Source organism: Eptatretus burgeri, chromosome 12 (assembly GCF_056783735.1).
Source record: "Eptatretus burgeri isolate ZD-2024b chromosome 12, Ebu_testis_v1, whole genome shotgun sequence".
Taxonomy (NCBI): Eukaryota; Metazoa; Chordata; class Myxini; order Myxiniformes; family Myxinidae; genus Eptatretus; species Eptatretus burgeri.
Window position 1 is genome coordinate 31,330,045 of NC_140972.1, and position 15,632 is coordinate 31,345,676.

Sequence of the window (15,632 nt, forward strand, 5' to 3'; positions counted from 1 at the left end):
AGTCGTTGGGTACTTTTTCCTGGGCAATGCTGGGTAACCAACCCCCCCCCCACCGCCTTTTGTGATTAATCTAAGGAAGAATACATTTTTTGACATTTTATTTTTCTTCCTTTAATTACCATTGAATTGTCTTCTTCATCAATGGTCCCAATTATTCCCAAGTTGTGGGATTGATCAGGGAGAATGATAAGGACCCAAGTCGTTCATGAACTGGTTGGACAAGCCTGACATTCTTGAACTGTGGAAGGCATTTATATTGTCCAGGGTACTGGCGATAACTCGCTAATTCTTCATGAGAGAGACTGGGTTCTTTAATGTCCACCACCGCTCTCCTGGCAGATGGGTCCTCTCACTTGTTCTGCCTATGGAGGGCTCACACATAGATATATCGTTCTGCATGTGAAACAAGAATCTGGGATGGGAATCAAACCCAGGCTAAAAGCTCAAAGATTAAGTGTGCATACCATGAAGCTATCCTGCCAGCACACTAATCACAATCAAATGATATAAAGTTTAATCCACTTAATTAAACCCAAATACCCAATGCCAATATATTCAGTCAAACTGAAATTATGAAGAAGAATAAAAAGCAATTTTTCAGATATTAAAAGTTGTTATAATAAAGGTTAAACAAATGTCAAATTCCAGTCCAGCTTACCTCCTCCACAAGTAACGGAACATGGAAAGAAGTCAGTTTCTTTCCACAGATGGCCGATCGGCTGGTAGAACAGGAAGTGAACCACAGTCTCTCCGGGGCCACCAAACCTGCTCTGAGGGATGAAGAAATGAATGGGCTTGTCTCCGTGTATGGGAATTGTGACGTCACAGCTTACAGAACCGTTACCCCCCCATGCTAAGCCTGGCTCCACGCGGTACATCAGAGAGCAGTTTATTTGAGGTGTTTCCCCGTTCATGCCAGGTGGTCATTTAGCATACTGCAAACGAAACAAAAACAAGGCGTATGCATCCAGGTGCAATATTTACACAAAGAATAAATATGAATTTTTACTTTTATACACCCAGCAGGAACAAAATCCTTTAAAATCGGTTACGTATGAATGCGCTCGCCTCATTAATCATTTTTCATCTCGAGCTTATTATGTGCAGAAACAATATTAGCAAAGGCACACCCATGAGTGAAAATCCAGTGCAGTAATCCTATAACCAGGAAAACTACCTTGCAAAGGCACAATTTCTGTACAAAATGGAAAACATTTAAAAAGCACAAAAAAAATTATGCTGGAAAACTGGATTAATTCTTTAGGTTTTTACCTGCGTTTACATTGGCGAAGCATGTTGCGCAAGCACAGACCAAAGTCAACAATTTCCGATCGCTTGAGGAATAAGCTCGAAATTGTATCCAGCTAAGTGGCAAAACAACTTCCAATCAAGGGAGCCAAAAATACCTTTCTGATTAACCAAATGTTTTGGACTAGGTGAACCACATTGGCTAAAAAAAAATCAAGTGCGTCTCGAGCAAATGCCTGCTTTGCCGATATTCGGACTTGCATTATAATAATGATGAGACAATATAATAACTACGAGACAATGTACCCCCTCATACATTACATTTGCTCGTTTAATTAGTGTTTTTTGGGGGGGTTTTTTAATTTAACAAAAATCGAGTCACTCGTTGCAAGTTTCAGGCAATTGGACTTGTGATCGGTTTTAAAAAAAATAATGATCAGAAAGGTTATCAGCAGTTTTTCACAGCTTGAAGAATAATATGAAGTTCTGAATGTTTGGCTGCTGTGTAGGCCGAGACTAAAGTCAGCAAAAACTGAAGGATCTACAAGCTTGAAGATGCCATCAAATGCTAAAACCCACTGTCTCTAGGGCCTCCATTATAACCAATGGAATATTAATCTATGAATTCATAAAATATCCTTCTCGCTTTCAAATGATAATTTCTTGGCCAACTAACTTTGACACAAGTCCGCAGGGTACCGAGTTCAGTACAAAGTATCCATTTACCCCTTAGAACCCCCCCTCCCCTTTCCTCTCCCCACCACTCCATGATTCCACCCTTAATAACATTGGGACGACACAATGCAGCAGTCTTTCCACTGTAAGAATAATATACAGTCTTTCATTTCTTTGGTTGCTCTGTAGGCCGAGACTCGGGTCAGCAAAATAGAAGGATCTACCAGCTCGAAGATACCATCGAATGCTAGTTTCGCAGGTTAAGGTATAAGGAACAGTGCAATGCCTCCGACAATGAACAGCACAACCACACGAGCAAAACAACAAACCTCAGTTTATCCAGATTACAGCTCAAGTTCATGATTATAGACAAAGCTCTTGTTTTTGTTTGTTGCAAAGATGCAAGTGCATTATAAAATCAATAAAACAAGAAGTTTTTTTTTTAATGCAATGTATTATTTAGGCAAATGTTTATGTTATAATGACTGCAATTTATATAAATATTATATTATTATTATTATTATTATTATTATTAATATTTGAAACCAGCAGGCAGACAGTAACCAAGCCAAAAATGTTTGGAATTATTCTGGATTATTCCAAAAATTCCCATTCAAAACAAATCTAAACATTAAAGCAAACCAAATGAGTGAAACGTGAGCTTTTAAAAAAGCACGATGGAGGTATCGTTTGAGAGTTACAAGGGTTATAACAATCTCTTATTTAAAATGCAAGTTTAAAAAACGTTAATGCGAGAATAAAAACATTAGAGTGTAAGAAAATGGCACCACCCGTGCGCACATAGACTTGGCAAAGGGTGAGAAGCCCACCTTGATGATGACATCAGTCCTCAACGGCCCATCAAGCTTCAGCACAAGCTTGTCAGGAAGCCGGACAAGCTCAGCTGTTGAGTTTCCTACAGTGAAGTGCTCGGAGACGTTGATGGCATGTATCGTAGCCTGGATGCCCTGCAGGCTCTGGCTCTCCAGCACTAGGATATAATAATAATCATAAGAATAAATAATTACACCAAGAGACTTGACAGAGCGTCCGAGCGTTCACGACAAATCAAGAAAGGGTTCAAAGCTAGAGCCAACTTAGGACAGATCGCTAGTCTGGCAGGAATACTCAACGGAAGGTGATTTGAGCAGGAATTAGTAAAAAAAAAAAAATTGGGGGTTCCTTCTCCCAATGTTACAGCATAAGTATGACTATTAAATGAATGCCCAATGACATGTGTAGCTGACTTGTATTCCATGTAAGTATTAAAAGAGCTTACGATATAAACTTTTACACTCTACAAAGCTTCATCATTGTAAGTATTTTGGCTTTGGAGCAAATATGCAGACAGCTCAAGTCATAAGGCCAACCAAGAATAGGATTCTCTCCAATTTCACACTCGTGTAATCGGGAAATCACTATCGGGAAGCTCGGGATGGTCAGTTTACAAAACCACTTTTGTAATTTGTCCAATCATCATTGTAATTCGGTTGGTTAAATAACAGTAGAACATTTCACAAGAAACAAACGATGAGGTCATAGTGGATGTGGTCATTCGATATAAATTAGTCAGAACATCATTCTTATTATTATTACTTTTCTTCTTTCCTTTTCTCTTTTTCTCTGATGCAGCATGTGGCTGTGGGTAGCATCATTTGCTGGGTGCACCGCTGTGGCTCTGATGCAGTGCCCCTTTTCGGTTCGAGAAGCATTAGTGATTTGTTCAGGTTGCCGGCGATAGATCGCTCACTCTTCATGAAGGACACTGTGGGATCTTTAATGTCCACCGACTAATGCTGGGTCTGGAGTCAAATCCAGGCTGGACAGCATAGAAGTGAGTGTGCATACATCTAGGCTAACCAGACTCCGTGGTGTCACGTTTGGAGTGCCTGCTGTGAAGGCCCAGTCACACCTTGACGTTTTAGCCAGCAATGGCAACGTATTAAAACGTATGTAAAACGCTGGCTTACGTTGAACTTTTGATGTTTTTTTTTAAAGATTCGGACGTATTCATAACATACGAGTAACGTACACAGAACGTTTCGTTGTGTTATAGCTAACTTATACCAACGAATGCTGAGCCTGTTGTCGGCCTTCCCAACCTATGCCCAACGATAGTCTAACTTATGCATAGCGCTCTGCACGCATCACCGACGATGACGTGATGTAGCCTATTAAAAGGCTGCCGCACAACGATTCAAATCATAACCGCCGCAGAAATGGAAGTGTCGACATCGCAGTCACACCTTGGCGATCTTGCCAGCGTATGCCGACCTCTGAAAAATGCGTCTGAAATGCTGGCGCATGTCGAATACGTATGGGTAAGTTTGATATGCGTGAATAGAACGCTAAAGTACGCTATCATACGTCGTATTAAATGGAATACGTCTTGTAATTATAAATGTGTTAAACATTTTACGACGTACTTGCCGTATGACACACGTTCCGCATGCGATGGGAATAAGTTGTACGCACGATATGTGAACGTTGGCACACGTCGACAAAAGTTACTTGTAAGGTGCTCATAAGTCGAAACACTCAAGGTAATGGTTAGCGTCAGTGTTCCAGACTCCCTGTTTTTTTTTTTCTTCGATATGACGTTGATGTCGACACTTCGATTTCTAGTGCGGTTATTATTTAAATCGTTGCGCGGCAGCCTTTTAATTATATCATATTATAACCGCACTAGAAATCGAAGTGTCGACATCACCGTCATGCCGAAGAAGAAGAAAAAAAAAACCCCAGGGAGTCTGGAACACTGACGCTAACCATTACCTTGACGTGTTTCGACTTATGAGTACCTTACAAGTAACGTGTGTCAACGATCGTGTAACGTGCCTTCAACACGTTACTCATAGGTTAGAAATAAGTTTCGGGTACGCTAAACATTACCTCGACGTGTTTTGACTGATGAGTAACTTACAAGTAACGTGTGTCGACGTGTGTCAACGATCGCGTGACGTGCCTACAACTTATGGCCAGCGTTATGCGGAACGTGTGAGTCATACGCTGGCATAAGTCTTAAAATTTCAAGCATGGAAAATTTGAGGACAACCGGAACGTACAATGTTTAAAGCCAGCGTACTACTACGTATGGCAGTGTTTTTCAGCGTGCTCTCAATGTTATTAAAACTTACCCATAACGTATTCGACCTGTACCAGCATTTTAGACAAATTTCCAAAAATCGGCATAAGCTGGCTAAAACGTCAAGGTGTGACTGGGCCTTGAGTCTGGGAGGTTGGTGGTTCTAACCCTGATCCAACTCATCCCACAGACTTAACCAGAGAGTTGGTGTCAAAGCCACCCAATGCTCGCCTGTTTATACATTTGTCATTTTTAAAAGACTAGCCCAATAATATTTTTTATAAAGCATTGCAGTGAAGTCTGATCCAAATAATTTTAAAGCAATATATGTATTTGTATATTGTAATCAGTTAAAAAAATAGTGTGGTCGATAAAAACATTAGAAAGGACATAACTTGCACCAAAAACTTTAACATTTTCACGCTGACGCTCACGCCGGGGGTATCGCTATAGCTCTCTGTTCTTTGAACAGGCGAGCTAAAAATGGAAGGTGTTGCTATCCTGCTTGATGCTCAGAATATATCAAGGGTAATGCACTGATAAACAACTATTAGCATATGTTTTTTTTTTGTCAGTGCACCATCCTTTATAAATTGTGAACTAAAATGGTAGGCGTAATGGCCTCCATCTAAATTGAAGTAAGTTCCTTGTAAGGGAAGGCATTATTATATGGACTATCCTGTGAGTGATGAAATACATCTTTAGGAAATATATGATGATTACTGTTTGAGCACAAATTAACAAGTGATTAAAACGAGGTATTTTAACAACAGCTAGTTTAATTTTGAATGAAGTAGAGCATTTTATTCTTCAACTTTCACCTTCAGTCACAACCACTCCGTGAACTCCATTATAAACACCGCACATGATCAGTGACATGTTTGCCGAACTCCCCCACAACCCTCTCTAACTTTTCCACAACTACCCACCCAAACCTCCCAATACCCACTCACAAATGTTCATGTTCACTTGAGGTTTTCTTCGTCATGTCATCATTAATCACATAAAAATATCATGATATCTTAAATTGTCCTTGTACTGAACTTAATATATGACCTCACTTCTGCTTGTGCTTTAATCACTGTAAAAAATATTTAAACGTATCTCCACACGTGTCACATCATGTGGGACTCATACGTGAAGATGCAATGGACGAATCAGCACAGCAGGTGGGATTTTACCTGGAATCCCATCATCATTTGCCGTGATGACGTGATATCGAGATGTTCTGATTATTTTACACGTAGACCATGGAAAGTGTGAATGAATCATCTCTTTTAATTAAACCCTCACGTACACTGCACACCCCCAAATAATCTCAAAAAAATGTTCTCCAAAACAATGCAAAAGAAGAAAAAATGACCCTCCCCCACCCTCCCTTGGATCCTAAATAATTGTTTAAAATTTTATCGAATATTGGCAAAAAATAAACATTTTCTTTATCCCTCCCACCCTCCCCAAACCCTCCACCACCTTTCGGTTATGAATTTATGTATTTTGTCTGTCATGTACCCCCTCACCCTTCCCATCCCCCATTATTCCCCTCATTATTCTCAGCCTGCTGGTCAGGCCTCATGTTTGACTGAAGTTAATTTGGGCAGGAATTTGTAATTTGTTCATAGTGGGAATGATAACTCACATACTCTTTGCAAAAGACGAGAGATCTTTCACGTCCACCAACGAATGCTAATAGATGGGACGCCAAGTTTAACACCCATCTGACGGACGACGCATGGTATGACGGAACACCCTGCCTGACAACCACCAATCTGATATTTAATAGTAGTGAGGTCAGGAATCGAAGCCGGGCTAGACTGTTCACAGGTAATTGTCCTACCTCATGACTGTCATGCCAGGGGTAAAGTAATTTACACTCACAAAATTGGATTATACGAGTCAAATAATGACAAAAGGTAATGGATCAATCTTGCAATGCATGCGAAAGAAAAAAAACCCCAAAATACAAACATGGCTCCTCAAATCAACAGGAGATAAAAGAAAAATGTAGACAAAGGAGCAACACGTGAAGGGAAGAATGTCATTTCATTTATAACAAGATCAGTAGATACACAGAGGTTTTCATACCAAAACTGGCGGGTCCTCGACTGCTGATCTTCACACGTCGACTACCGTATGGGACTGTGATGACCACATCTTCAGCTGTGTGAAGAATGCATGTTTGGGAAGATGGCTGTACAGGTATGGCCAAAGGTTAACGAACTTTCACAAGGCAAAACTGCATGCTTAACGGACACCAACAGTCTCCATCTGAAACAGGTGTTACATGGGGCACTGAAAGAGTCACTTTTAAAACGTAAGAGTGAGTCCATAAACACTTCTGTCATTCTTGCTTGAACCAAACACATGGTTTTGATGAAACTTGGTCAAAAGCTTCATATCTGATGCCTAACAAAGGTGTATTGTCTATGGGGGGGGAGGGAATGGGGGGGTGTTGATCCCCCCCCAACATAGGTATTTGCTCTCTTCTCTAAAACTATACACATGATTTCAATGAAACTTGACCACAACCTCCTTCACCCGTGATGTAGTAAAGTTTGTTCGTGGTGTTAAAAAACCCAAAAAACAGGGTCTGGGGTGGGGGGGATCTGTGGGGGGTTTGAGTGACTGTTGCTCCTGATTCAGGTGAGCTTCAAGACATGTGGTCCGATTTTGTTATTCTGACACTCCAGACATGAGTGTATATGATGGAACTGGTCTTATTTTGATATTTGTGTCAGAATCCACCTTCCTGCCCGTGCCCCCTCCATTCACCTCTAACACTCCGAACATTCTGAATGTCTGCAACAAGAAGACTCTCTGGCCGCAGACAAAGCAGGCAACTTTAAAGTTGCTATGGCAGGTCAGGTGTGCTGTACATGCTTTAAAGGTAAAGTAGGCTTGACCTGCTATCAATAAAATAACCTGAAAACATTCCACAATTTGGTATCTATGGTTGAAATAAAGAATCAAATTTCGAGCTCACAAATGAACTCATCCGACAAGATGAGTTTGATCATCAAATCAATACCATGTACAATGTAAATGGCATAGAACTAGTTGTGCCTTAAAGAAGCGGGACATGAACCAATTGTGTATGATTTTCAGCGCATGTTCTGTACAGTCCTCGCTTCACAAAGGGACCCGTGTGAGTATGTTTAAGCACCTACACATTTTGCTCCATTGGAGATCTTTCCCCCGACCAAACGTAACCTCTAAATAAAAATGTGAGGATTTAACATGATTTACCATCACGATTACAATGCAATTACTCTCTTTCACTAATCTGATTACAGCAACACGTTACCTTCCATCGCTTATTGGTCACAACCTGCTGGAATTGATGCCCGGAGGAACGTTGCTCCACACATTCATCAAAGTGTTTTGTTGTGACCTTGCATTTTGTTGTGCCAAAATATTTCAGTGGACGGGAAATGTGTGCAGTACGTGCGCACCTTTCCTTCCCTCGTGATGTGATCACAGCGTATTTCACGGTGTGATTCTATGCTAGCATCTTCAGCATTCATAAGAAAACGTTGTCAGAAAAGTCAAGTCTCAGAGAATAAGAAATTATCAAGGAAATTGAGAGATGAGAAGGATAATCATTAAAATAATGCACAGGAGAGCCAGAGCACAGAGGTATGGTATGGTTTAGAATAACAGCGGTTATGGTGAGTAGTGAAGTTCATGAATAGCCATGAGAGAAGACAGCAAAGAATTATGGGTAGCTCGATTGAAAATCTGGATGATGAGTGTCTCCCTTGAATCGCTGGAGACATGAGCAGGTCCTGTAGCGAGTACCGCAACAAATTCCAGAGTCAAGAAAACAGAGGAAAGGGCAGTGAAAGGTGGCTGAAGTTGATGCAGGAGCTCCGAGAGATAAACGAAGTCAAAGGTGCAGGTTCAAAAAGAAAGAGATAAAAGACTGCATAAATAAGGAGAGAAAGGTCAGATGGAGATGATGGGAGATCAAGTTCTGGAATGAATCGATGCCTGAAAAACAATTCTTCAATGGGAGTGAACACCGTGCCATTGGGTACCATCTGCAGATCCTTCCTTCCGAGTTGCACATTGCTTTGGCCCTTATGCGTGCAGGAATGGCCTCTGGAGTGCGTGTTCTGCAAGTTCGGAAACGCTTACAACTCAGCAGCCTCATTTTTACCATTTTGCAATCTGATGATCACCCGCAGCCAAGCTCATGCTGCTCATCATTACAACTGCTCAATAGAGATCGTCTGCGAGGTAGAGAGTCACGTCATTATGATTTTGCTTTTACCTTCACAGCTGCACTCAATCCTGGAGGCTGTTTATGTGTACCATTTATCTACTGTCATCACCTTCTGTCTTCATTTGCTTCTTGCTATTATTTCTCCTTGTGTGTGTTCAGACATGAAGAGTTATCTCCTTATGTGAAAGAAAAAGCCTCTGAGATCTCTCCTTTCATAATCCAGCAAAGGCATGTAGAGAAAGAAATAAAGCCTGGTGTTGGCTTCATGGTTAGGGTAGTGGGCTTTGGATCCTAGGGTCCTGGTTCAAATCCTGCTCAGCTGTTGAATTAATACCAGGTGGTATTAATTAATACGACCTGTCCTTCCGAGGTTGGCATGTGGTATACTGTGTTGGAGTGGCGACCCGTCCAGGATTACGCCCAATAGCCAAGGAGACTACTTAAACAGCACCAACGTTCTGCACAGAGTATGGTCCCAATCTCCTCCTCCTCCTGGTGTTGGCTTAGTGGTTGAGGTGGCTGGCTTGGCAACTTAGGGTCCTGAGTTTGAGCCCCATTGCCACTGAATTAACACCAGGTGGGATTGACTCAGCCTATCATCCTTCCGGGGTTGGTGACATGAGTACCAGTGTACCGGTAGATGGGGCACGGCATCAGCGGTATAGTCGTGCCCCAACAAAATGATAGCTACCCGGCAGCCAAGCTGCCATATGCATGAATAAGAATAAGAAGATGAGAAGGTTAGAGGTGATTTGATAGCACTTCATGACAGGTTTGAATGTGTGAGGAGCGACATAACCATAAAATAAGATGAAGACACTGATGGAGGAAAAATATAAAATCCGTGAGGTTGAAAATTGTGAAAGTGTTCACTTTAAGAACCATCGGGTGTAACATAACGTCCTTTGCAAGGTAAATTCACATATTCAAGAGCAGTTAAGGATATAGGAATCATCCTTGATTTTCAACCCGAAAACAATATGAATGTACTATGAAATTAAATTAACGTCAACAGAGAACATCACGGAAAACTCATCTCCTACATCAAAACCAACCAAAAAAAAACAAACAAACAAACAGGAATCTCCAAGGTCATCAAGAGCATCATGAGATAAAGGACTTGTTCATGTTACAGGAAGAAATGAGGGAGGGAACAAACATGTCCACAGGAATCGAAGAAGGATGCCAGGCAGCGTACTTCGAACGTATGAGCACTAACGAGCATTCCCAGGCATGCTCTGAAATTGCGTCTCTGGGGAAACCCCGTCAAGAGTGGAGTGAAAAGTCTTTAGGCGAGACCTCCGAGCAGAGAGAGAGAGAGAGAGAGAGGATTCAACAAAAACAAGAACATGGAATCAATTTTCAATCATCGTTATTCATAACGTAATATCCCACCAGAATGAACCAAATTGAACATGCGTTCATTAAAGCAAACAATAGCAGACTCGGTGGTTAGAACGTCCATCCTGAGTCTGGGAGGGCTGCTATTCGAACCGAGTCATGCCGAAGGCTATAAAAATGGCACTTGTTGCTTCCTTGCTTGAGACTCAGCATTTAAAAAGGATAGAGCATGGATAAATAACCATACGTTGGAAACAATTGCACAGGCTTTGATGGGCAGAACAGCCGACTCCTGCGTTGAACTTCCTCGGTGGGGAACTCATATCTGAAGTGAGACCCAGTTGCGAGTCCAAATGTTTGAGGATATTAACAAACAGAAACTTCCCAGGTAGATTACACTGTCGTATGAAGCGGTGAAACCACATGCACGAGGAATGCTGCTGCGGAATGTTCGCCGAGGAGCTTTGGAGGCGAGACGTGGAACCTCGATGAAATAACAAGGTGCAAAGATGAGAAATGCTTGTGGTCTCGACGGAGCCATCGATGAGCCAACTGATCGTTAACAAGATTCATTATTAAAAGGAAAGAGTTCTCAAGCGGAAAGGTCCATTTAACACTTTTCATCGCAGGCTTGTACAATGTCAAATACATTTACAGGTTATTTTCTCATTTTGTACAAGAGTGGGTCTACCAAACAGAATTTAAAAAAAACTAAATGCGATAGGAGACCAGTTTTTGTTTTTCAAAACCTGGTTACCGCTCAGGTGTTCATTCGATATACGATATGAAAAAACTGAGGTCGGAGCCGTCCCTCCCAAGACCTTTACGATGACCTGAAGGTGGTATCCACAAGCTGATAACTGGCGATGTGATGCGGAGATAACGTCAGTCACAGGTACCGAAGATTCTCTGCTTTGTAACTCTCGACATTAACTCTCGATGTGCCGACGAATGCCATAGACCAGAAGGAAATAGGTTTGGTTGCAGGTGGCGTTGAGTAAACCCGTTCATGGAAAGCATGCAGTTGTGGAAGCAAACTTGGGAGTTGTCAGTAGCTGGATATACTGGTGAGAGGAAGCAGACCATAGCAGTCTTTTATGTTAGTTTGTCAATGTCAGGGAGGCACAATTTAAACAGATGGTTAATGTCTTTGGGAAAAGAGGAATCAAATCGTTGTGGGCAAACAATGGGCGGCACACGCAATTGACGAGAAAGTATCTCACGTCTGTCAGGGCTGAGTTGTGGCCTGGACTGTCCTCGCACCAGACGGCAGGTCGTACCGTTTCCTTTGCACACACCACACTGATCCTCGAGTGCAGAGCTGCCAAGCTGCCGGTCGCAACCCACGGGCTAGGGGTGAACGTAATGACAAATTAGACAGCAGGTCACAACGTAGAAATGCCATGAGGTCTTTCTGCCATATTGGCCACAAAACTATATTTTTGTTCAACAAGTCTGAGAAAAAGATTTCTCCCATTTGTAAACTAAGAATGCCAGTCGAGACGATCCACCGGACGAAAAATAAAAAAATGCAGCACAATTTAGGGAACTGATCAATGACTCATCCCATTAGTGAATGTGATCCAGGTCACAGTGCTGAATCAACTCGGAGACGACTGAAACATGATGAATCACAAATCAACCCCAAAGCCCCTGCGGTACCATGACAATGCCCTCTTTTACAAAACCAGTTCAGTATTTGGTAGGAGTGAAAGACCAACGACAGATTAAGTCTCGGAACACCACCCACATTGCTTTATGTGGGAAGATAAAAGTCAAGTGATCCAATTTAACATCACATTCCTGCAGATTATGGATTGGCAGCCATCTTACAAGACCCGGTGGTGTAATGGTTAAAGCACGCGTTCAGAGTAGGGAATGTTGGTAGTTTGAACGGTGGCTGAATCATACCAAACTTTAAAAACAGTACTTACTGCTTCCTTGCTTGACGTTCAGTGTTTAAAAAGGATAGAGCACCGAAAAACAACAACAGGTTGGAAACCATTTCACAGGTGAATGGGCCTAATGGCCTCCTCCTGCATGAAGTTCCTTGTGAGGAACTCGTATTATTATTTTTGCGGCAGCATGCAGGTGTTGTGGTTGTGATCGCTGCTGCAATGATCCCCCCCCCCCCATTTGGGAAAGGCAGTCCATTTTGGAGAAGATGATTGTTAACATGATTAAAGTTTGGAGGACTCCGATCTCTTTGTTTTGGGTGATAGGCTTGGGATCCTTGGATCCTGAGTTCAAATCCCTCTCGGCTGTTGAGTTAATACCAGCTGGGATTGACTCTGCCCGTCATCCTTCAGAGGTCGGCAAAATGAGTGCCAGCTTGCTGTGTCGGAGTGGCGACCCGTCCAGGATTGTGCCCGATAGCCAAGGAGACTGCTTGGGCAGCACGAACGCTCTGCACAGAGTATGGTCCCAATGGATGGGTGGATGTCTTTGTGTTTTGACCTCCATGGCTGCCTTCAGCACAATGCGGCCAACACAGGTGTGAGGACGTATGCATGAAAGAAACAACAATTCGGTGAGATAGCGATTGATTAGAAGGCTAAGTAATAGTTGTGTTACATGTTTGCATTCAGGTAGTGAACATGAAAGATCCCGTTGTACTTCTACATACAAGGCAGGCCATTGTGCACCTATAATTAATCATTGGTACAACTCGCTGTGTATGGTTACCTGTATTAACACCACCTCTTGAACTAAGATGTTCACCTGGCAAAGGCATGATGGGCCCCAAGCCGCTCCCTGTGCCTACCTGTCCTTGTACAGTATAATCCATAAAAAGTGGAGATTGAAGTTAAATACCGCACTATATAATAACAAATAAGACTTATGTACAATTGTACTCATCGTAATGCAATTAACAAAATTAACATTCCTGAGGTCATTATAACGCAAACTTCGAACATGTGGTTGGTTTCTAGTTCATTTCTGTCACTGAAAGATGGTCTTGAGAATGGGCTGAAGGGCAGAATGGGGTGAAAGAAGGCACATTGTTTTGAGGGGATGATATAAACAGTCTCGACTCGCTACGAGTAGACAAGCGAGACAGCGTCGTACACAGCACCTTCACGCCCACACAGCCGCTGGTCACAAGGCCTACGCCTCCTCCGGACCGCGTCAATGTCCTCGCCACGATTCATAGACGCACTTTTAAAAGGGCAGATAAAAGAAAGCAAATTCTTCTCGGGCGTTGCTTGGTACGGCGAAGAAGCACTCATCGGGGGGCAACCCACATGGCTTTCAGCTCTGACAACGGTGGCACAATGCTGTGGGCACATTCGCAGGGCAAGATTGGGGGATGGAGTGTGGTGGGGAGGGAAGAAGACCTCCTCGAAGCACTTGCTCTCACTACCTTCGTTCACTTTCCCATAACCTGTAGAAGGCCGATTAAGATTCCTCACATCTCGAATTGAAAAGCTCCAGGCTTGTGTTCGGCAGCCAGAAAACACTGACCGCCAAAATTGTACATTCATCTGCACTTCATAATGTACAATCATCATGATTTAGTATTCCCATTCAATTATAGTGGATTCTATTTAAACTTGCGCCGAATCTAAAGTGTGTATAAAACAATGTCTATAAACTCATGCCATGTGGGTATAATAATTACACGTTCTCGACCGTCCAATTAGACTGGCGACAACATTTTAAATTTAAAATTTTCACTGCAGGGAGGAAGGAACATCAGCAGTCGGTGACCGATGCCAGGGTCACATCTGTGACCCATACTGAACACCTTTTGTCTGGATGACACTTAATTTTACCTCTAACTAGCAAATTATGGAGAAATCAAAATGGCAGATGGCGATGTGGAGGATCGATTCAGGTAAAAAGCAATATCTCCAAAACCATAAAGTGAGAGAACTTCCATGTTGGAGATATCATGTACACCCAAAACATTTGGGAAGACGACGTTACTGAAATGGAAGCAGAAGCACGTATGTATGCTCAGACAAAAGTACAGACTGGAGTCTTTGTCTTCTGCGCCAAAAGGAACATGAGGGGGGGGGGGGAGGCCACAAGTAAAGTTGGTGACTCAGGTCTTGCTCAACTTCAACAGGTGGCGATTGATCGTGAAAATAAAAGTACTCCCATCATGATCATGCCAACTGGGACATTACGAGAGGCGAGACAATGAAGTTGAATGAAGTCACAAGGAACACGAATGGTATTGATCATAACAATTGCTTGGAGCCTTTCACCGCTGGCAGACATGTGATAGGCTCAAAAACAAACTTGAAGCTTTTAAAATATTGCTTTTTACCTGAATCGATTAAAAAAAATCAACTTTTAAAACCAGTATGCGACCTTCCACAAGTACACAGCAACAACATCCAGACTTGCATCGTGAATCTAATTTTCTAGAAACAGACTTAGCCATTTTCTGCCAAACGGAAACCACACAAAGACATAAATTTGCCATATTGGGTGGCTCAGATAAAATCTTGAAGTCTGCAGATGGGGCACCATGTGATGATGACAAGCTGGAATAAATGACCGCATTGTAGTCGATACCAAGTTCCATGATCTCAAGTGTAATGTGCAGTTTGTAAAAAAAAAACTTCAGACTCAGATGTTGTTGATAAGGTCATTCCCACCGATAAGTGTGTGCCGCAAATGGTATTGTCTCAGGGTCAAACGTACAACCTTCTGGACATCCAGAATCGGGGCAGCCAGATACTGTCAAAATCTAAATTTGACGCTGGACTATAGAAAGACAACAACATAAAATTTAAAGACAAACTGGATAAAATGCTGTGGACAAATTGAATTTGTCTGACAGATTGACCCTGTGCACTACAATAGTTTTTCATCTGCATGCTGGAGTAGTTATGCGGATGGATGAATAATCATCTCATCTGGCTGTACTGATAGTTTGGTATGACTAGAGTACTTTGCAAGGGAACTTAGTGACCAGATTTGGTGTCATTTGATTTGGTTTCATACAGTCACACCAAGCACCGATACTGACATGAAAACAAATAAAAATTGAATCCCATCATCCGGACAAACCCTGTACTGCAGTGACAGGTTGTGACATGGGGC

General features: G+C 42.2%; 1 protein-coding gene across 4 annotated transcripts in view; it reads right to left on the reverse strand.

Annotated features, from left to right (window-relative positions):
• Positions 1-15,632, reverse strand: part of LOC147015359 (ADAMTS-like protein 1) — a 317,312-nt gene that overhangs the window by 206,104 nt on the left and 95,576 nt on the right. For 3 of the 4 annotated variants that reach the window (XM_085850036.1, XM_085850035.1, XM_085850033.1), the window contains exons 7-10: positions 11,798-11,924; positions 7,094-7,168; positions 2,754-2,914; positions 659-770 (exon numbers count right to left, since the gene is read on the reverse strand). In XM_085850036.1, the coding sequence (XP_085706162.1) occupies positions 659-770; positions 2,754-2,914; positions 7,094-7,168; positions 11,798-11,924 (475 nt within the window). Of the gene's footprint in view, positions 1-658; positions 771-2,753; positions 2,915-7,093; positions 7,169-11,797; positions 11,925-15,632 lie in introns of those variants that run through there. The other variant, XM_085850037.1, reaches the window with a different exon arrangement.